This window comes from Saccoglossus kowalevskii, chromosome 11 (genome assembly GCF_978046115.1).
Source record: "Saccoglossus kowalevskii chromosome 11, keSacKowa6.1, whole genome shotgun sequence".
Taxonomy (NCBI): domain Eukaryota; kingdom Metazoa; phylum Hemichordata; class Enteropneusta; family Harrimaniidae; genus Saccoglossus; species Saccoglossus kowalevskii.
Genome location: NC_140651.1, coordinates 17,438,896 through 17,463,466, shown reverse-complemented (window position 1 = coordinate 17,463,466; position 24,571 = coordinate 17,438,896). Strand labels below are relative to the sequence as shown.

The window sequence follows — 24,571 nt, the reverse complement described above, 5'->3', positions numbered from 1 at the left end:
TGGCTGCCAACGAGTACACGACAACAAAATGCCACTCCTCCCCCTCTAAACTGTAGCTGTATTCGCGTCTAAAAGGGTAATTGTAACCTGAATCCATCCATGACTACATGTATAACACCCGGAAGATATAGCCAAAAAGTATATGTTTATCGATCTAGGATAAAAAAGTGTCAGCGGCAAAGACAAGACAGCTGCTTCCGGAGTCTATTTCAACTTGAATCGTCCCATCTTTGTCGTTATCATGTCATATCAATGTCGTTATCGGAATAATTGAGTGACACTTGGCAGATCTATAGTAGTTATTTCGGAAAAGTTGACTCTACTGTTGTCGTCGTAACTGGAAGAACAAGTTAACAGAATGGACGCCTCGTCGGCGGTTCAAGATAATTTGAGTGGGAATGAGCGTTGCCTGGCTATATCCTTTTTAAACTTGAATACTACATTACCGTTACTAGGAAAGAGTTCCTTTTGTACCCCTAACCCGCACTCGAGCCCCCCAATTCAATTGTATATGTCCTCTCTACATAATTATAGGTGTACTTAGAAGGGGTATACATAGATACAATTAAATTGGAAAGTGCTGGAGTGTAGGGGCAGTTAGTGTTAGAGGTTGGGGTAAATAAGAAACTCTTCAATATCACTATATGCAATTGTAGCATAACGATGTACAAGTTACTTACTGTTTGATATTTAAATCTTATTTAATTCTACTTGATATTGGTATCATTATATCACTTATTAACCTTCTTTTTTATACCGCAATATAAATAGAAGTACAGGTATTATTGCAGGTTCACATTTTATTAATAGTCATGTTACTGTAAAATACTTTATTTTCGCTTGGAATTAATTTTCGCTATTTTCACTGAAGAAATGATTCAGTGAAAATAAAATCCAGTGAATATACTTTTTTTCCTATATCTTACCTTCAACTTGTCAAAAATCAGTGAAAATAAATTCCATACAAAAGACCCAAAAAGTCATTTCAGCAAAAATAAATTCCATCGAAAATAAAGTCTTTTACAGTATTTGTTGAGATGTGAACTGTGTGGTAATCACATCCATCTTTAGCAATCACTCTAAAGTTTATATTCTACATGAGAATGTATGTCTTCTATAAATATTACCCAGGGACATCTAAATGCTCAACTTTTAAATTTCACCACAAGGCGTTGATTTGTTCATGTAACTTTATTGTGAGGACAACATTTCACGAATGTCATGTCCTGCTGTTTTAAAAACTTTTACTAGTTGGGTGAAATGTTCACCAAATTTTGCAATTGTCCTTGCTTAACATAATTACTATAAAGAGGTTTACCGGTACTATATTTTCAATTGCTCATAGACTACTCATTTAACATCATTATTGGACTACATGTGGAGTGACTTCACAAATAAACATGCATGCAATATGCACTTGTAAACACATATGAAATTTGACTCAGATTTCATCCAATTAGCAGCTTGATTAAAATTAACTAGTCAAAGATTATTATCAGAATCATGATGCGTGAGTTGTTGCCACCAACTTATAATGAAATAGATGAAGGTTGAAATACGAGACGATTGTAATGAATTTCTTTTTTTTTTGCAAGCTCTTGAGTGAGTTGAGCTGTAAGCAGTATCATGAAATGTTGTACCTTTCACTAAATTTCATTCTCACATTTCACATTTCATTCTGTGGGGTAAATTCAATGGTAAATTCCCTCCAAGTCCAAGACTTGTAAACTCGGATGATATTCACTGTTCGATAACCCCTAACCCTAACACCTGGTCTACGGTTGTCAATCATTGATGTGAACCAATCAATAACCAACTTTATGAAATAAGTCCCTGTATGCTTGCATTTAGAGGATTAAGTTTGTTCTGTTACAATGTAGTATTAGAAAACAGTATATTACAAATATCCAGAAAATCTTGTAGGCGAAATTTTGTTGTGTGAATCTAAAATTTATAGAATTAATTAATTAATTTGATGCGTTCCTTTTTGTAAGAATTGCTCACTAATACTAGGAGCTGAAAATTGCAATAAAATTAATAAATTATGTCAAACTAATAAGTACTTATTAATCATTAAAATTCATAATTTTATTAAATTTGTATTTAATTATTTATTAATTTATCATCCGTGGGTTATAGTTTTTTTTAAAAGTTTGATCTGTTTTTATTTTACAAAAACTTAGCAGTTTGGTATGCCTACAAATCTTAATAGGTTGGAGACAGAATCAATTAAGGTTATACTTGTAGCATGTTAACCTGTTGACCTACATTTAATCGCTGCTGTGTGTATTCACATTCTCATCGTTATCAGTATTCTGCCTGTCTCTATGTCTGACTATTTTATCTGCTTCGACTAGCTGAACAAAAAATACTTTTTGTAAAATTAGTCGTAATAATTATTCCTGTAGTATAAAGCTTACTGGGTTGAAATTTTTTAATTTAATATCCACTGATTAGTGAAATCTATTAAAATAATTTGATGTGAATAAGTAAAATTGAACTTTTGTTTTCCTAGCATATGTGTGAAATTAAAACCTAGTGAATATTCTCAAAATACTGTAAAATGACAAATTTTCGCTGGGTTTAAATTTCGCTGATTTGCCATTTTGATTTGATTTTAAATTCACGGTTTTATCATTTACCGGTAAATAATGTTTCCTATGCTAAATTTTACATATTCACTGGGTTTTAATTGAGCGCATTTTCCAGTCAGCGAAATAAGCAAAATTAAAACCCAGTGAATAATTAACACTTTTACAGTAGTGAAATTAAAAACCGGTGAAAATAAATGTTTTTACAGTATGCTATTAGTTGTTACAGTTTAATAATTTGACTGTAGTGATAGAAAACTTTGTGATCGCCTTGATTCTAGTGAAATGATTACTACCATGTTTCCATGAATTACGAAAGCTAATATCTCAGCAAATTTGCTTCTTATTTGCATTCGCTCAAAAGGTCAGTTTTGATTGGTTTACATCCATAATTGACAATTGTACACATGGATTTATGGTGAGGAGATTTGTTTCTTTAGAGTATACCGTAAAATCTGTATTCAAAACCGCATCCCTTAATAGCAGTCACACCTATTCTTTTTTAATAATTGAAATTAAAAAAATCACAATTTCTCATATGTTTAGATGCTCTAATAGAAGCCGCTCCCCTCTGTTGCATGGTACCATTTTAATAGAAGCCGCGGCTTTACTACAGATTTTATAGTACTCGTATAATATTTACAAAATAACAATTCTATATTAATATTTTATTGAATTGTCTTACGGAGCAGTGAATCTTGACAAGTTGTATTTTTGGGATTATTAATTGTACAATTCTGTCCTCGTTTGACTTTGTTATGTTCTTGACTGTATGACATCACTGTGTCGAAGGTATCCTCGTACAGGATTGGGTAAGAAGTAGTCGGTTGCTCGCTTTGATAGATTGTGAGGAAGATAAAGCGTAAGTACCGGAATTGTACATCAGTTTATTTTCCATGTGAATAGTTGCAGACGTCACTGTTAAAAATAGTGAACTGAGTCAATGTCACTTTTAAACTAAAATCTATGTGAACATAGCGCCCTCTATCAGGCATGTTTGTCTGTTATACATGTACTAGTAGTATTTGCTATATGATGATATTTAAAAAAAGCAAATGATCTGGAAAACAAGTATAGTAAATTTTTCGTAAAAAAAACAAACAAAACAGCTAATAAAAGTGAACATTTAAAATAAAACTCAGCAAAAAATAAATATTTTTTTCAACTCCTTTTAGCAAATCTTAAATATCAGATATTCTTTTGCTTGAAAAATAATTTTTGGGCGGAGAATTCATACTTGGTAAATCATTCTGTGTTCATTTTCTTTTCGTTTCTTTCTCAGCTTATTCATTTACACATGTAACAAAACGCCTGTCATTTGTGCCGATGATATCACATTAGAAGCAGCCCTCCCGATCAAAGGCGATTTTATTTGTAACATCGGTGAGTATGAACTTTGACCTACTAACCTTATCTGAGTGACTACATGTAACTTATAATGAAAACAGATATTTTTTATTTAAGTATTCAAGCTTCGGTTAGTGTTTAGCTCAGTTTTGGTCTTATTTTGACAAAAATTGTTGTGTAAAGGCTCAGAACATTGCCACACTTATTGAATTAACTCAATATCACGTGGTCACTCATTGAAGATCCCCCTAACTATTTTATTTTTGCAAAATTCTGGGGTAATTATAAAATAATTTAACAATAACAATTTTATTGAGGTCAAGGTGATGAATGCACGTAAAACATCAAACCATAACAATTGTGTGCACAGTACTAGTATTACATTTCTTTTCTCAGTCACCAGAGGGCATACATCATTCACATTTGTCTTATTTTATATATTTTCTCAAAATAAAGTACCTGTATACAAATTTTGAGTATTTATGTTATATTATAAAAACTACTTTTTTGTTTTGAACTTTGTCCATTAAATATTGTAATTCTACACTCATCATCTTAACCTTATATTGATATTGGTCATACTGTTAGGAATGGCCTGAATGCACGGGACATGAAAGCATAAAAGGCGGGTGTTCATCGCGAATAAATCCTAAGGGGAATACATTGCAATTAACTTTGTGTGTAAATACAGTGTTGATGCTGCTCTATGATGATGAAATCTCAATCACAGACGAATCTACAAAAATGATTTGTAATATGGCACGTACTACTTCCTACATCAATCTGATAATACGACCGATCGCCACAGATTGTTGACATTATTGTTTCTCCTCCAATATTTCTAGAATCAGAGTCATCAATGGCATTACCCGGTGCCGATGTACCTGTTAGGATTACGACTAACGAGACAGACGTTTTGTTCGAATTGCCATTTGGTTCTAAGACAAGTCATTTCTTCAGTCAAATCAAACAAGCTATAGGAAGTAAGTAACAAACACATTTTTGTGTTTGACCTTTCACCTTTTGTAGAATATTACACATTACATTATTTAGAATAACGTACTTGCTGTAAAGACATGATTTAAAGATTTTTTTTGTCCAAACTCTCAAGTACTGTTAAACCATTTATTTTCACTGTTTTTATGTTTGGAGCATATTCACTGTTTCTGGAGTTTGAGTTATATTGTTATTTTACATGTTCACATAGATTTAATTTATTTTACTTATCAGCGAAAATAGCTAAATTAAAACCCAGAAAATAATTAATGTATTTATTTGTACATCAAATCTGGCAGGAGAAAAAAAAAAATGATTTGTTTCTTGTCAGCATGTGGTCATGAAAAAAAAAAAAAACTTAACTCACTGAAGACCATTTATTTTCACTGTTTTTATGTTTGGAGCATATTAACTGTTTCTCAAGTTTGAGTTATGTTGTTATTTTACATGTTCACATAGATTTAATTTATTTTACTTATCAGCGAAAATAGCTAAATTAAAACCCAGAAAATAATTAATGTATTTATTTGTACATCAAATCTGGCAGGAGAAAAAAAAAATGATTTGTTTCTTGTCAGCATGTGGTCATGAAAAAAAAAAAAACTTAACTCACTGAAGACCAGATACAAATGTTCTGTACCCATCCAAGGCGTGCAATGTTAGCAATTCTAGTTGGTTTTACTTGTATGCGTTTGATCTTCATAAAAGTAGGTATGCCTGCCCCTTATTTCAACTGAAGAATAACATTGAAGTGGAAGTTACTAGAGAAACTGACTGTGGTGGAAATAATTGATGTTATTTTTTGTTTCTTTGTCATGTTGTTCTACTCTTCCCATGTTAATCCAAAAGAGTGTCAAATGACAGTATTTCTACCTTATAAAAGTCAAGTCAAAATGACTTACAAGATTGTTCCTGATTGGCTACACTACCCTCAATCTGATTAAAATCTGATGTAGTGTACGGGCTTTAATTATTTTAGCTATGAAGTTATTTTAAATTTATTTTTCATTACTTTTGTTATTAATGCCCCTTTTATTTTATTATTTTACTTTGATTTGTTTTTAAATTCCGCCCTACCTACATCTGATCCGACGCCTATGTAAGTCCCGTTCAAATCTCGCGTAAGTAACAGCCAATCACAGACGCCCTTTTATACAGGCTGTCGGTTGCTTATTTTTCAGTGTATACGGGCAATCTTTCTGTACATTATATTTTGCCCACTTGAATAAACCATTAATAGAAAATTGCTAGTATATTTTTATTTGCAAAAGGAATTCCACAGCATTTTACAATTTTTGTCATTACATTGAATATTTTTTTCACTTCCAACAAATGTGTACACTTTCAGTCATCGCTTCAATTTTACATCACTGAGCATAATTATCTAGAATGGAAGCAAAACAATAAGTAAATCGTAATGATTAGAACACTGTAAACAGCTATAGAAAACATGCAAACTGATTTTAAATTGTATAACGGCCCACGGCATCGACGCAGACAAGTGGAGCAAAATAATATTTCCTGATCAATTGCGATGTGTTCCAAATAAAAAAAATATTTTATTCCAGTCCAAATCAGCTCAATTACTTTAATAAAGAGTTATTGTATAATGTACAAAACATTGATACAAGTTGATGAATATTTACAGCTACGGCTTCAATACCGTAGACGATTTTGGCCCGATCGTCAACAAAACATCACCCGTCTCCAGGGCAGGCGACTGGAAAAAGACACCGGTATGGTCGAACCGGTGGAAACAAAATCGTCACTCCCAGAATAACTATGTAAAATAACGATCTAAAGTCGAACCATTCGAGCCACAATATTAACATAAAAATGACTTTCGTTGCATTTGACAATGATAAACTTACCGAAAAGCCGTGTCATTCTCGGTCGCTAACGTCGGTATAATCTGCCATTTTATTTGAGTCTGTTTGTTACCTGACTCTGCCCGGTGACGTCATCATGTACGCTATAGAAGGAGGTCTGTGATTCGTTGACTAAAATCGTCGATAGTGGGTCTCGTTGAAATCTCGTTACATAGGCATCGGCTCAGATGTAGGTAGGGCGGAATTAAAAAAAATCACAAAATCAAAATCAAAGTAAAATAATAAAATAAAAGGGCATTAATAACAAATATACTAAAAAATAAAATTAAAATAAGTTTATAGCCAAAATAATTAAAGCCCGTACACTACATCAGATTTTAATCAGATTGCACTACCCTTAACACCTTAAAGTTGAGCCAATCAGGAAGCAGCTTATTTGTTGACAGGCTCATTGAACAAATTAAATCATGTCTTATGTAAATGCATTTATGCATCTATCCTTTCTATTTATGATGTCCTGGAAAAATGTTGTACATTTCCGTTTGTAGTTTTACAGTAAAGTAAGTTGATAGACTTGTAATTAAGCACATGATAGCAATTTTGATGCAAGAAATCTTATTTTCACTTTTTACAGATTTTCTGCAGCAGACCAGTCAAGGACGGCCATTGTCTTTCCAGTGGGTTGAGAGATATAGACTTTGTATAGAAGAATCACAGCAGTCTGGGACCAATGATCTCTTTGGGTTCGATAAATTCCAGCCTGCAAGCACTGCACAACCACACACAGTGGAAAAAACTCCACCACCAGCACAACAAGGTAGTTTTTCTTTCGTTATCATTTTTTGCCAAAATATTCCCCGAATGTAGAATCTAAAGTCACCTGCAGTGATAGACTTATTGGTTATTCTGTACAGGTTATGGACTAGTATCATGGGATATTCTTGATGTTATGAATATGCATGAATTGCTGAACATATTGAGAATCAGCTTCTTTCTGAATTAACCAAGACTTATAGGAGATATGATTCTTCATTTCACATACATTGGAATCATAAGCACTGATAAAAAAAATTGAAACTCTGCCAAAAATCAACAGGAGCTGAAACAATTTTCTACATTGTTTGACTATTAATAACATATTTTGTGCATATTGATATCATCAGTAAATATTCCAAAACACAATTAAACTTGAAAATGGCTCCGCAGAGTACAACTTTGAGCACTGTTCAACTTTTCTGTAATTTTCACTGAATTCAATCTTAATTTTTGACCAAACAGACAAAATGTTTTGATCAAACGTTTGAGATTTCATGTGAAAAAAAACCCAGATATTAATAGAATTTTTTTGTGGAGGGGTCAATACAACTCCAAAATGTCAGTTGACAAATTTTGCATTGTGGGAAATATTTTAATAAAAATTACTTTTATCTGTATTTTCAAGTATAGAAGCACTATTACGATAATTGCATCCTAAATAATAATAATTTAAATAATCAATAATATTGTCTACTTTAGATTTTAATCTCTTCGACCTTCGACCTTTGACCTCTGCATCCTTGTTTTATTTCCTATCTGTGGGTCCTATTACAGATTGGCCGTGGTCTAATATTATCTCACTGAATACTGACGCCGTTACTCCTGTTGTTTGTAAGTGGTTGTTCTCTACTAATTCTGTGTTTTAATGATAGTAAGCTTTACTCGCACTAATCCTAAAATCTGCTTCTAGTTTTAATATATATACGTGTATTCACTATCTATTCACTATATATATTTGCATTTCTCATTTGCTTTGTTTTTTAAATGCATTGTCTCTTCCTGCTAGACTAAATGTTGTCAACCTTAGTCAAATGAATTCCTTAAACAAAAACTAGCAGGTCTTCCCATCTGTCCATTTGTCCGTCTGTCCATTCATCCATCTGTCCGTATATTTGTGTATCTTACTCAGAGATGAATTAATACCTGAATTAACATCCAGTGTTCCTCCTAGGTAAATGTCCAAGCATGGCAGCTAATTTGCATATGTATTTTTAACCATATAAATAATTAATAAATCACTAACTATTCCTTTTCAAGCATGGCATTTCAGTGGCCAAGCATGGTACTGTTAAATACTTTATTTTAGCTAGAATTAATTTTCGCTGAACTGATTTTTGATGAGTTGAAATAGGAAATAAGGTATCTTCACTAGATTTTATTTTTACTGAATCATTACTCCAGCGCAAATAGTGGTATCAAGTATTTTACAGTAAACTGATAAGCACCATACTTAAAAGTCCTAGGAGACCATTGATGTCATTTAATAATGCACAATGTGCGGGACATAACATAGTTCTACATTTCTCACATTACCTCTTCTTGAGTCGGAAGATGTGGCCTGGTGATTGTGATTGTGGTGGTTATATATTTTTGAAAACTGTGTAAACTGAACAGTTCACAGAAGTGTAGCGCACATTTACCATATCATTAAATACAATAGATGAGGACAAAAAACGTTATTTACAGAGGCTGTTTCATACCAGGAAATATATTACCCATGTTGGTATCGGTATTGTCGACACAATAACTTGCAGTACAAGTTTAGATGTATTATTTCATGCTGGGTAAATAAAATTTGCATATTTATCCTATTTATAGAACATCATTATTAGATACATACAGTACAGTACAGTACAGTTGGAGCGTAACTTAATATTTAGCTAGCTGTTAGTTGGCTTGCGTTCAAAGTCAATGTATATCTAAATTGTACAGTGTATCTGCCTAATTATGTCTAATATTTGTAACTTAGGTAAATACTTAAAAGAATAAGTTAAAATTACTGATGACAATAATACTCGATTTTATTGTTTTTATGAAACGCAAAGCCAGCACATCGCCAACTTAGGAGTTTATATACTCAAATGGTATGGTATGTGACTGTACGATTCATTTCAGATCCTGATGATCTCGCTTTTGAGGATAACTTTGCCGATCTTCGTGTCAGTCAGATCGACAGTGGCTCAGAAGGTCCACCGGGTCTATCTCCTGGCATGAGAGAAAGTCAAGGATCAAGTTATGGATCAAGAGAAAGTTTTACAACATCGTAAGTTGGACAGTTCAATTCAGTTCATTGTGTATTGCGTTGTGTCAGTCATCAGTAAAAGCATAGTTCCTATTCTAATCACCTGATGTTGTAGTTTAATTAATTAATATGCATCCCTTGTTGTTCCTAAATATATATGAAGACCCAAGTTGTCTTTTCGGTCAAAACATAAATTATAAAAATTATAAAAAAATTTAAATATTATTTAGGAGGAAATTATAATATATTTCTGTGATCTCTGGTTGCATGACTCAGGATGTCAATTTCCCTGGGTTTTATATCCAGACAAAACAATTCTCAACTCAATTTCCTGGTAAATCATTCCATTCGTGTTAGCAATACCAAGGAAATGTCGATACTAAAGACAGCAAATAGTGAGTTAGTACTATTTTACGTGAATCCATCAGTGACATTTGATAAAAATTAATAAAATCTTGTTTCGATGTCCAGAAATTTCTTGTTTATAGAGAAAATGGTATTTCGTTTATATTTTTGTTTATAGAGAAAATGGTATTTCGATTATATTTTTGGTTATAAGTTAGCAGACTTTTTCGAGACAATCAACATTTTTAAAATGTTGGGGTTAATAAAAAAAAATGCGATCTTTTTATTTTCTAAAATTAATGTCCGCAGATTTTTTGTTCTGAAATACATGTGGTCAGAAATTTCTCTTTAATTTTTTGACAAATATGCAGTGACCAAAAATATGAAATTTTATTTCAGTGCATTCAAATTTTGTTCTGTTCTTTGGACCAGAGATTCACAGTACTTTGTGACACGCAATCAAACTACCAACAGTTATTTGTAGAAAATTGAAGGTTTTACTGGCTGACCTTGCAGGTGTCTATTCTTTACTACATGCCATTATGTATCTGTGGGTCACAGTTTCACACCCAGTCTAACTCATAATGTGTGCATTATATGAATAATTAGTAAAGGTATATTTAGACTACATTCGTACAAATGACAGGGTACTACAATATTCTTAATATATTTATTTTGGAAAGCCCATTTACAGGCTCCATACATGCACAACATACTGCAATATTATACATTAAAGTGGCATTCAGCCTTCGTAATGTTGTTGTGTGGATTAAACCTTTGATGCTTACTGAATTAAAGAATTAAATTACTATATATATCAAATTCTGAGTGAGTACGCAATAAATTATTGAAATATGCATCTGACCAGTGGAGAAATTTAATTATATTATTACGGCAGCACGGCAAACAATATGAAGAGGTAAACTGTAATGTATGATTTAGTAAAAATGTAACTTTGATAAAATGATGAACTATTTACACATATAAGAATAACATATCTATAAACAATTCTAATACAGTGTTAAAAACCCCAAATAAGCACATCATGTTGAGTATTTATCAAAATCATATTTGGGTGCTATCGATAGCGCGGATATTTGAACAAATTTTGCTGTACTGTTTTAATTGAGTTTATGTCACGGATTCCACTAAACTGATCATTAATCCAAACCTTGAAGTACTAATTATTTTAAAAAGTTTATTAATTGGCTTAATAAAGCCAAGCATTCCAAGAGAATTTTTACAATATTATCAATACAATCATTAAACGTCAAAAATACACCAAGGTCATTGACCGCATCAACCCTAGAAAATAGTACTATATGTATTTCATATCTGTCTGCATTCAGAGATATTGTTAATTTTAAATATTTTAGCATCATTTGCATATAGCAAGCTTAATAATAATAATATAATAATAATAATATTTATTGCATCTTTAGAAATATAGTACTTCTATCAGTACAGTAGCAATAAATGTATAACAGTATAATGTACTTGTTGTATTTCATGTTTGTTTGTCATAATTGACATATTGTAACCTTAATCGAAGCAAACAAAATTTTGTCAAAGAAATTTGTGCAAAGCTTAGTTCTTAAATCACTTATAATTGTGATTAATTATTCATGAAGATCGAACAAAGAAAGAAGTAATGAAAACATAGAATATAGACAACCATATTTGTCACTGTAATGCTCAGTTGAAATATTTGTTTTTTGAAAGTGCTTTGTTCAGGTAGTACATGACCCTGGGACTTGTCAGGGCAAGAGTTCCTTTTGTACCCCCCATCCCTAACCTTAACTCTAACACTCACTTCCAGTTACCCAATGTATTTGTATATGCCCCTTCTCCTCTAGATAACTATAGATGTCCTTAGGAGGGGCATGTACAATTAAATGGGGAGTTCTGGAGGGTAGGGTAGGGTTAAGGTTAAGGTTGGGGTTAGGGATGCGGGGTACAAAAGAAATTCTTTTCCTCGCCGCAAAGTGACGCAAAACCGTTTCAAAACATGTTCACATTTGATCAGTTTTTGATGATGTTCTGCAGTCATGACATTTCTATTTTAGGTGAATAAGTAATTGTTGTGAATGATATTCTATTAGTTGCGGGTATTCATGTAACTAATGAAACTGTCAGGACTACACGTTTTTTTTTTGACGTATGTCTCAGGAATTAAGAGCGGTTTGCAAATTAAGAAGATTAAATAAAGCTTCAATTTGTTTATATTTTAATGACAAATGAGTTCCTGTAAAATACTTTATTTTTGTTTGGAATTAATTTTTGCTATTTTCGTTGAAGAATAATTCAGTGAAAATAAAATCTAGTGAATATACCTTTTTTCCTATATTTTACATTAAACTTGTCAAAAATCAGTAAAAAAAAATTCCATACAAAATACCCAAAATGTCTTTTTAGCGAAAATTAATTCCAGCTAAAATAAAGTATTATACAGTATGTCAATCATATTACAAAATGCATTTAAAAAGCATACACTAGTTTCTTTCCATGGAGATGTTATGAAGTATCCACTGTGTACCTCATAAACAACCATTTTTATAGAGAACTAATTTTTTTTTTTCCAGATTTTCTGAACATAATGTTATGACCCCTAAAATAGTTTTAATGTGTTAGTGTTCTTATGTTTTTATGCTCATGTGATAGAAAGAAGAAGTGTTTTCTCAACTTTTATTGTTCCATCACTTTCTGAAAAAAATGTTACAGAAGTGTTCTTATGTTTTTATGCTCATGTGATAGAAAGAAGAAGTGTTTTCTCAACTTTTATTGTTCCATCACTTTCTGAAAAAAATTTAAAAAATGGGCAGGACACAAACAATAGGCTAAAAACAAAATAAAAGGGGCTAGTAGTAGTCAACACTACTAGTAAAATATAACCAAAATAAAAAATAAAACAGGACTTAGCTTAAAAAAGGGTGAACACGACGTTTCAAATGGGCAAGCCAATTCTTCTCCAGGTGAAAGAAAGGAGAACAAGAAGAATTGCAGAATTCAAATAAAGTTTCTATAATTTTAAACTTTATGATTTTAGTACAAATTGAATGTACCAGTATTTAAATTATAATAAGACCTTCTATCTCTGATCTCATTATTAGAAATGTATTTTAAAGAATATAAATTTATTCTCCCTTACATATGGATATAATGTTTGTGTCGTCAAAATATGTACTTAGTTTAACATTAGCCACTTAGAATCTAGAGTTTTGTACAATAATTTTGGGTGGGAAAGTATCAATGACTCTTTGTGAGTGAACGGTGCAGGGTTTGATATGTAAATATATGTCACTGTGTGTGTGATATGTGAAGTAGGTAATTTATTAACCGCTGGTCGTTTGATATGCTAATTAAACCGCATACATTATAAATGGCATTTGTGAATCATTGTCATGTTGTTAATATCGCACAAGCTTTTGGACGTTGGTCATTCCTATCTTCAAATTTGTTGGATGTTGGCTTTGATGCGTGTCAACTGTACATATAGCACAGGTATTTGTCGTATGTCGTGTATGATGTGAAGTGCGGGAACTGTTTCTCGGCCAGTGTAATGTTTGATTTTGATGTAAATACCAGCGTGTCTCTGAATCAAAACTCAATTCCGTATGATAAACAAGTACATGTAATAACAAATGCATGAGAATAAGGATGCCAAATATGTCCATTAATAATAAGACAAAGATTGGTTTGTCAAATTTTTAAAAGTGTTCATTACCTCAAAATTGTAACATTTCATATTCGTGTCATTTTATAATGCACATGTGTGTTTTTCTGTTCTTTATAAAATCTGCATTTCAATGAACAGAGTACTGTAGAATACTTTATTTTCACTTGGAATTAATTTTCACTATTTTCACTGAAGGAATGATTCAGTGAAAATAAAATCCAGCAAATATATCCCTTTTCCTATATTTTAAATTAAAATTGTCAAAAATCAGTAAAAAAATAAATTCAGCTAAAATATAGTATTTACAGTACCGTATACGATATGTTATTACTTACTTTAAATATATATAAGCGATGGGCATTGGAAAGTCATTTGTTAACAATGTAACAGTCAATAGTAATAATACAGAATAATACAAACAAGAATTTCAAGTACCAGTCAATTATTTGCTCTTCCACTTGTATAAACATTATTTATATTTTTTATTCTTTGACCTTTCCCTCTTAACTTGAATGACAGGTGTTTTGATTTATCTTAAAGGGTAACCTTCCAAGCCTAGGGATTGCACCAAAGAATCATGGGACACTATTGTTTATGTTGTTTACAAAGTTAATCTATCTTTTGTTATCCATTGTAATTTTAATCCAGAAAGTAAATTTGTTGTGAGATTAGGCTTAACTGGAAGTGCCCCTTTAAATAATAATGATAGCTTTATTACAATGATAATCACACAGTCTACACAAAGACATAACAGTATAGGTCAATGTAACATCTATTTTTCTGATCCAGCCCCTGTGTGTATGGATTCCTAGAACTGCACACTCAGGTGAACATAAGTTCCTCATTATGAACTTTTTTTGCCTGCTCTCTTGGAGATATCTCATAATCATTCCACATTTGAAAATTCTTGTTTCTAATATAAATATAATAGAAAATAATAAAAAAAAAAACATGCTCAGTATTAATATTAAAATATGTGTAATTTATGTTATTTTCTGCCATTGATTTTGGTATGTCTGTGGGGGCTTGCGGCAGACGATGTATTCTCGGGCAGTGGTTGTCCTGACGTGTTGTGTTCCATACAGGTCAAACCGTCCGTAAAATGCATTGAACATATGCTGCTTGGCGACCTTCCTTTAAACCAGTGATATTATAACCCCTGGAAAAAACATAAAAAAATTGACATTATTGCCTTTATTTTGAAATCTTTGTGAAATTTGAAAGTAGCAAATTTGTTACAGGGCCAAAACTGTATTGTTTCATGTCTTTCGTGACAAATTTACATATTTTGTAATTCTATTATTAGTGATATAATTAGCATATCAATAACTTTAATTTGAGTGTGGAGATACTACTGTACTTAAATGACCCCTATTGACCTAAGCAAATATTTTTTTATATTTCCAAATAGGAGTACAGAAGAAAACCTTGTTGACGTCGGTAGTGGCAGCGTAACAGGCGTGATGAAAACGATGGGATCAGCTGTAAGGCCTGTTGGCGTTCGGGACGGTATTGTCAAACTACACATGTCAAAACGAGAATCGGAATTCACTGTTTTGAAACCATTCAGGTCAGTAAGATTCTAGTCATTGCCATGGTAATCAAATGACATGACTGGGTCAGAAATGAGTGCAGGGGTGTATGGGAGTGAGGTGGGGGAGAGGGGGGGGGGGGTTGGTGTTGGAGGTGTGGTTGAGGGTTTTTGTATTTATGTTGCAATATGATGCAGTAAATGCTGGAGTGTACTATATTGCTGAAAAATAACACACTATAACCAAATTTAACAAAAACAATATTAAATGCATACCTAATTTGCATATCAATATTAAACTGGTGTCGTCTATCATAAATTTTATTTTTCATATCTATGACAATATTATAAAAGAAATGTTGAACAAAACTGTAATCCATGGATTTGGTCAAAAGAAAGAGAAATCAGAGCAAATTACACAAACTAAGAACAAATATCTGTTATTGGGAATACAAAATCTTCTACTGATGAAAGAATTTGACCCCTTGAGTGCAAAATTAAAAAAATTAATTGTTTCCATTTACAAATTTTAAACCAAATTTTTTTATAATTTTTCGAATATTTTGATCAATACTTGTAGCCAACAGGAAATTATCGAAAGAATTTAGAAAATAACATAAAAATAGGCAAAATGTAGCATCAAATTTTGCAGAGAAAAATGACAGCACTTGAAGGGTTGAAAGTTATTTTGTGCTCAAAGTATGTGTCCAAGTTTAGATCATTAGTAAAATATTCTAAATGCTAAATACAGTGTATTTATGCCTATCGTGCAATACTGTAAAAGGGTTAATTATTCACTGGGTTTTAATTTTGCTTATTTCGCTGAATGAAAAATGCGCTAAATTAAAACCCAGTGAATATGTAAAATTTAGCATAGAACACATTATCTAAATGATGAAACTATGAATTTAAAACCCACTGAATATGCCTGAAATGGTAAATCAGTGAAATTTAAATCCAATGAAAATTAGGGACGACGTCAAAAGATCGATGTCGGATGAAAAACTTATTTCCTTTAGTTTGGGGGTGGGGGGTTTTGACCTCAAAAAGTTTCCATTCTACAAAAACGATTTTATTTTTTAATGAAGTCAAAAAAATCTTGGAGTGTTTGTAGTTTTTTTTTTTTCTATCCGATCATGGACAGAAATAACCGAAAAGGGAAAAAAACACAGAAAAATGGTTTGGTTCGAGTGTAAATCTGCGTCAAACGAGGTGCATTTGTAAAATCTTTTTACACCCACCCGACAACCAACTGCTATGCTATACTACTGTCCAATTATCAATTTGTATTTAATGGTGAATGTAGTCTGACGCCATGACCAATATTTATCAATTAAGTTTTAGTGGGGGGTAGGGGGGTTTGGAAAAAAACTAAAGGAATTAAGTTTTTTATCCGACATCGATCTTTTGACGTCTTCCCTTAGTCATTTTACAGTAGTCCCAAACCAATGATTACTTCATAAAGTACACTACATTGTAGGATTTTTATCGGCACATGGAATGTAAATGGTAAGTCATGTGCAGAGGATCTTGGTCCGTGGCTGGCTTGTGATGCAGAGCCACCTGATATCTACGCTGTGGGGTTTCAGGAACTAGATCTGAGTAAAGAAGCGTTTCTATTCAACGACTCGCCTCGAGAGGAGGAGTGGCTCCGAGGAGTTTACAAAGCACTGCACCCAAGGGCCAATTATAAGAAGGTGAGTGATAACAGGCGGTATTTCTGAATAAGATTCAAATGGTATTGAAAAGAATGTAGATTTAAATTTGACTTGGAATTGTAATTTTGATGGAGAATTGAAATTATAAAAAAAAATCACTTTTTGCAAATACCTTTTCAGTTGAAATAAGCTGTACATAACACTTCAAATTAATTGAATAGTAACGAATCAAGCAAGTTGTTTGGAAGGGAATAGCATAAGTTCATGAATGACGACACTGAGCATTATATCATGTAATTAATTATTCATGAAGCTGTTCAAGTCCGACAAACAAATAATTAAGCAAAGACGAATAATGGCAGATGTATTTATAACTTTTGTGGAATAATTTAACATGGTCTTTATTCAAAACAAATCACATCAAAGCTACATTGGGATTGAAAATATCTATATTGTCTGCACATGGTGTTCACATGTCATCTGTTTCATGCACTGAAGTTGTTTTTTTAGGAAGAACTTCCTCATGAAATAAATGGAAATGATTATTATTAGCTTGCTCGTAATGAAGGGAATGGTATATAAGGGGAAAATGTCTGTGTCAGTATTGTTGTTGTCCCCGACGTTAACTTGTTTCTTGTGGTCACAATCATTTTTAAACTTGGATATCATAATAGTGACGATAAAATCTTGTTCATTCATTTAAAGGATGGTGATCCTTGCGCCACACATTGGCAAGATATGGACGCCATATTAAAAAATTGGTAACTTGGAGTTGGGAAAATCACTGTTTGTAACAATGTCGCAATCATAATGTAAACAGTAAAATCAAATTTGTTGTTGTCAATTTTTATTTAAAGACCAGCGATCGCCGTGCATGTGCAACATTTGTGTTGATAAACGTTGATTTTCCCACAATCCAATGTGCTCCAATGGAAATCACAAGTATGAAGTTATCACCTTGGCACGCCATGCACTAATTACCATCGATGACTCCTTTGATACCTTCTAATCACCAAAGAAATTACCTAGTTAAAGCTTAGTAATGTATCAGTTTTTACTCATTGATCTGCACAACAGTCAAAGTCGCCATCTTTGTTTATATGAGACCCATATATTGGACATGCATGACGCGACAACCACTGCCTTTTGAAATATAAGCAATATGATCGTCCTTTTAAAAATTAATAACAGTTTGCGCTATATATTATTGCACATCAGATTGCAAAGTTTAATTTAACTTGAACTTGAGAATTTATTACTGTAATTATTTTTAACTATGAATCCAAATTTGTCATTCTTTCTCTTTTTGTATTTGCTATTCTTTTAGATAAAACTTATTCGTTTAGTTGGGATGATGTTGATTGTATTTGCTAAACATGAACTAGCTTCCTATATCACTGACGTTGCAGCGGAGACAGTTGGAACTGGAATTATGGGTAAAATGGTGAGTAAAATAATGAAAAAGAATTGCATAATTTAACACACTGACTAATGTGATAATGTACTTTCTATTACTGTGAAATACTTTATTTTAGCTGGAATTAATTTTCGCTGAAAATACTTTTTGGGTGTTTTGTATGGAATTTATTTTCACTGATTTTTTGACAAGTTGAATGTAAAATATAGGAAAAAAAGTTTAAATGGATTTTATTTTCACTGAATCATTCCTTCAACAAAAATAAGGTAGAGATAATTAATTCCAAGCGAAAATAAAGTATTTTACAGTATATTTTGTATTTTTATTCCCTGATCAGATGAAGCCAGAAACAGGGATCTACATTTTCACTTCTGTGTGTCTCGCATCTGTATCTCAATCTTGCCTTAATCAAACTTTACACATAACATGTACATCTTAGGATACATATGCATGTGTATTAATTATGTAATCTGATTCAAGATGGCCGATTGATGACTATTATATTGCTAAAAATTCATCATAAAAAAATGGCATTTCTATCATTTTCAAACTAGATCTTGGTCATGCATTGAAGGATTTCACTCAAACTTTGTACATACATTGGACATTGTTTTACAGATTGTATTCTGACTGGCGGTCATTTTGTGTTAATGAGTGCTTTTTCAGAGCCATATCTCTGACAAGCTTTACACATGCTTCGTACATCATGTAACACAAAAATACATGCATGTTTCTCAATCTAATTCATAATGGCCGTGTGGTGGACATTTTAATATTTAAAACTCTTTCAAGTCAAGTACTGTAAAACTATTTATTTTCACTGACATATAATTTCACTATTTTGATGTTTTTAGCATATTCACTGTTTTAATTTCACGAATTTGTCAAGGAAACAAGGAGTTTTAAAAATTTTACTTATCAGAGAAAATAGCTAAATTAAAACCCAGTGCAATGCATTTACAGTATTTCCACCATTCAGTAACTTTGTTGTGAATAGACAAATATTGTTCAAACTTTGTGTATACATTGAATATACCAGTAATAGTACATTGGTGCATTTCATTTTGTAATTTGCACATACAAAAAAAAAATCAGGAGAGACAACAGTGATGCTCAATGATCAGAACTGTTGCCTGGCACAAAAAAATATTTAAAAAAAAAAAAAATATTAAACATTCTTTGGTGTATTTACTTTTAATTACCAAATGATGTCTTATTGTTTTAAAAAACAAATTCTGAGTATCGGCAGAGAGACAAGTAAAGATAATACAACTATAATGACTTGTGTGTTCTCACACATGTATAAGCAGTATTTGTAATGTTGTTGCTTTCATTGTCCGCAGGGTAACAAAGGCGGTGTGGGTGTACGACTTGTCTTTCACAACACCACGTTTGTGTTTATCAATTCGCATCTCGCCGCTCATGTGGAAGAATACGAACGACGAAATCAAGATTACAACGACATTTGCTCGAGAATGTTATTTAAAGACTTTGGATCACCACTACATATATCACAACATGAGTAAGTGTCATCAACGCCTTCAAAACATAAATATATAGTTTTCTTTCTACTGGTATTCCACTGACATGATAGTGTGTGAGTGAGTATAAACACAATCATTTTGTAGACTTTATGAGGATTTAACAATTAAATTCTAATCGTATATAATATTAACAGCTATGTGTTGAAGTCTATCTCAGTGTATCTGTATAATGTGTTCATACCTAGGTGTGCTACAGTGGCAATGGTCATTATTGCTTCAGGGGCAGTGTTTGGTTCAATCCTACAGCTGACTTCATTCATTTTGGGAGCATAACTTGGTTAAATAAACAGGGAAGTGTTGGATTTATGGAGTGTGTTTTGTCACCAGATGTAGCAAGTTAACGGTCTCTAAGTAGTAGAAGACTGCCAATTTGTAACTAGTAGCAAGATGTGTGCCCAGTTTTAGCATTTCAAGTGATTTTACAACATAGGTTCACACATTAGTATAAAAATGTGTACACTATGTGTATGATATTTTATTTTTGACTCCCGTGTGCGAAGCACAAAAAGGGAGTCGTTGCAGTTAGTTTGTCTGTATGTGTGTGTGTGTCCGTCTGTTCCACTGATATCTCAAGAACCATACATCAGTTTTTGATGAAACTTGGTGCATAGATGCTCTGGACCAATGCGCAGATTTGATTAGGTTTTGGTAAAAATCCATGCATATTAATTACCTAATTTGCATGATAATTAGCTGATTTTTGGCTGTTTCATGACTGTTCCACTGATATCTAAAGAACCACTCATTGGATTTTGATGAAACTTGGCACACAGATGCTCCAAACTAATGCGCAGATTTGATTAGTTTTGGGTAAAAATCTGTGCAATATTAATTACCTAATTTGCATAATGATTAATCAATTTTTGGCTTTTCCACTGATATCTCAAGTACTAATCATCACATTTCAATAAAACTTGGTACATAGATGTCATAGGACACTGCACAAACCTGAAAGTTTTTAGAGTAATATCAGTAGATATTAATTACCTAATTAGCATAATTAATTAATTTTCAGCTTTTGATATTTCAAGTAGTAATTGTCACATTTCAATGAAACTTGGTACATAGATGTCATAGGACACTGCACAGACCTGATAGTTTTTAGGGTAATATGAGTACATATTAATTACCTAATTTGCATAATTAATTAATTTTCAGCTTTTGATATTTCAAGTACTAATCATCACATTTCAATGACACTTAGTACATAGATGTCATAGGACACTGCACAGACCTGATAGTTTTTAGGGTAATACGAGTACATATTAATTACCTAATTAGCATAATTAATTATATTTCAGCTTTTGATATTTCAAGTAGTAATCATCACATTTCAATGAAATTTGGTACATAGATGTCATAGGACACTGCACAGACCTGATAGTTTTTTGGGTAATATCAGTAGATATTAATTACCTAATTAGCATAATTAATTAATTTTCAGCTTTTGATATTTCAAGTAGTAATCATCACATTTCAATGAAACTTGGTACATAGATGTCATAGGACACTGCACAGACCTGATAGTTTTTAAGGTAATATGAGTACATATTAATTACCTAATTTCCATAATTAATTAATTTTCAGCTTTTGATATTTCAAGTAGTAATCATCACATTTCAATGACACTTGGTACATAGATGTCATAGGACACTGCACAGACCTGATAGTTTTTAAGGTAATACGAGTACATATTAATTACCTAATTTGCATAATTAATTAATTTTCAGCTTCTGATATTTCAAGTAGTAATCATCACATTTCAATGAAATTTGGTACATAGACATCATAGGACACTGCACAGACCTGATAGTTTTAGGCTAATATCAGTATATATTAATTAGCTAATTTGCATAATTAATTAATTTTCAGCTTTTGATATTTCAAGTAGTAATCATCACATTTCAATGACACTTAGTACATATATGTCATAGGACACTGCACAAACCTGATAGTTTTTAGGGTAATATGAGTACATATTAATTATCTAATTTGCATAATTAATTAATTTTCAGCTTTTGATATATCAAGTAGTAATCATCATATTTCAATGAGACTTGCTACATAGATCTTCTAGGATTATGCAGAGACCTAATTAGTTTTAATTGGATATTAATTACCTAATTTGCATAATGTTCCACTGATATATAAAGAACCACAAATTGGATTTTAATGAAACTTTTAAAGAGAACTATGCAGAAACCCAATTAGTTTTTGGTAAATATTTATGCTTATTAATCTCCTAATTAACATAATTAATTAACACTGATATCTCAATTACTGATCATCACATTTGAATAAAATTTGGTACATAAATGCTCTAGGACAATAGACAGGCCTGATTAATTTTGGGTTAAAATTTGTTCATATTAATTCTCTAATTAGCATAATAATTCATAATTTTTTTGTTCTGTTCTGTTCATATTAGTTACCTGATGTACATAATTAGTTTTCAGCTTTTCTATCAATATCTCATGTACAAGTAATTTTGAATTAATTTTTAATGTGTCTTCAATACTCTCAGCACACGGGAGTTCTTTCTAAGCTTTCTTTGATTGAAAAACTGGCTTCCTATCAAATAGAATAATAAAAACTATTGGTCCTGTGTGCTTTTCTGTCCTAGACATTCTCAAGAATAAGTTCATCAAGATTTGCAACTCGCTAGTATAAAAATGTGAACATTATGCACAAACCACCATGTCTATAATAGTTTACGTTTGAAACATCCGCCCTCTGTTTAAACAAGAAAGGAGTCATCAAGATTTGCAGCTTGGTGAAAATCTATGAAATTCATAATTTTGTTGATTTCATTTGTTCATCAGTGCAATTTTCTGGCTTGGAGATTTGAACTACCGAATTAGTGAGCTATCGGCAGATGAGGTTAAAGGTTTCATACGAAAGGACATGCTGAGAGATGTATATGAATATGATCAGGTAACAGACACAGATAACATTTGCCCATTCCGAATATCTGAAAATTAAATTCTTGATTACAGTGATATTTCCGTGGATGCCGGCAGTTGAGATTAGTCAGCTGTGGGGATTAGTTAGCTATGCAGATTAGTTGACTGTGTGGATTAGTCTGCTTTTGCGGCTTGTCTACAGCAATCCAGCTGACACATATTATGATACGCATGTTGGTACGTAGTAATATTGAATCCCTGTATGACCTTTCAGGCTTAACCTTTTCACCACCAGACTTTCTCGCCCAAATTTGTCAGCCCTTTTTTCCCCTATATTATTCAATATTTCTAAAAAAAACGAACCTTAAATTTGGAGCTAATAGACAAAATTTGCGTAAATTTTCAGTTTTTACTCCAAATATTTAAACTATAAACGGGACTCTTTTGTGAATTTATAATGAAAAGATGGAAATAGTGGTGAAGAGGTAAATTTACACTCATCTATATGATAATAAGGTGCTGCAAAATTACCATGGTTACCATGGTTTCTTTAACGATGTCCTGATTGGTGATATGGTGATACCTGGTACTTAAATTAAATACTGTTGGCTTTCCAATATTTCAGACTACCGGTACTGTAAAATACTTTATTTTCGCTAAAGGAATGATTCAGTGAAAATAAAATCCAGCGAATATACCTTTTTTCCTATATTTTACATTCGACAAGTCAAAAAATCAGTGAAAATTTATTCCATACAAGACACCCAAAAAGTCTTTTCTGCAAAAAATAATTCCAGCTAAAATAAAGTATTTTACAGTAAATGATTGTTTTGCCTACTTATATTTATTTATCTATGTATTAATATACAGAATAATGATTAAAATATAGGTGATATGCCAGGTCACTTTCTGCAATACCGTCTGCTTTTCAGTAGCATGTGCTTAATAATTAAATGACAGTGGTGTGTCTATGATAAACACATTGAAGGTGATAGAATCCTGTGCGAATAGCCAATATAAATAGGAAAAATGGAGCTGGTGATACGTTAAAATAAACAATATTATAATGGTCTAGTATACAGGGATTTCATTTGACAAAACACACACTCCTGTCATTTCTTAAGCATGTGTTACTACAGCTCTTTCAACATCAGCATCTGAAATTGCAGTCCTGACTGAGATAAAGTCTGATAAGAGTTGCTAGTAGAATACACAAAACCAGTAAACACCAACGTGTACTCAAGTGACTTGTGTGTTTTAATCATAGATGCGTTTACATAAGTTCAGTTATCTCAGACAAAACAAACCTCACTTGGTGCCACAGTGGTAACACCTCCCTTGTTGTAGATGTAATCTACATAATTAGATACATAGTGTCAACATCAAAGTGTGAACTGTCTTGGCTGCAATATGGATCCTGTTGCTGAAAGAGCTGTAATATGGTAGTTTGTTAACAGACTCTTAATTCTCTCACTCATTCATATACAGCTAAACAGACAAATGAGAATACAGAAAGCATTTATTGGATTCACCGAAGGAGAAATTAATTTTTTACCGACATATAAATATGATAGCGGCACAGATTCATGGGATTCAAGGTATGATATGATCTGTTTACCACACAAATAGAACCATATGACCTATTTACCACACAAATATCACCATATGACCTGTTT

The 24,571-nt window shown here is 32.1% G+C and overlaps 1 protein-coding gene and 1 long non-coding RNA gene across 2 annotated transcripts in view; one reads left to right on the top strand and one right to left on the bottom strand.

Annotated features, from left to right (window-relative positions):
• Positions 1–24,571, top strand: part of LOC100377456 (inositol polyphosphate 5-phosphatase OCRL-like) — a 40,720-nt gene continuing 16,149 nt past the window's right edge. The window contains exons 1-13 of the mRNA XM_085504955.1: positions 1–415; positions 3,374–3,453; positions 3,874–3,974; positions 4,784–4,921; positions 7,398–7,580; positions 8,354–8,410; positions 9,695–9,842; positions 15,254–15,412; positions 16,854–17,070; positions 18,359–18,475; positions 19,792–19,970; positions 22,815–22,926; positions 24,384–24,493. Of these exons, the coding sequence (XP_085361081.1) occupies positions 359–415; positions 3,374–3,453; positions 3,874–3,974; positions 4,784–4,921; positions 7,398–7,580; positions 8,354–8,410; positions 9,695–9,842; positions 15,254–15,412; positions 16,854–17,070; positions 18,359–18,475; positions 19,792–19,970; positions 22,815–22,926; positions 24,384–24,493 (1,658 nt within the window). The 5' untranslated portion in view covers positions 1–358. The remainder of the gene's footprint in view (positions 416–3,373; positions 3,454–3,873; positions 3,975–4,783; positions 4,922–7,397; positions 7,581–8,353; positions 8,411–9,694; positions 9,843–15,253; positions 15,413–16,853; positions 17,071–18,358; positions 18,476–19,791; positions 19,971–22,814; positions 22,927–24,383; positions 24,494–24,571) is intronic.
• LOC146736252 (uncharacterized) lies at positions 6,179–7,032 on the bottom strand. The gene is made up of 2 exons (XR_014930921.1): positions 6,806–7,032; positions 6,179–6,318 (listed from the first exon to the last, which is right to left on the bottom strand). It is a non-coding gene; the product is annotated as an uncharacterized LOC146736252 (long non-coding RNA).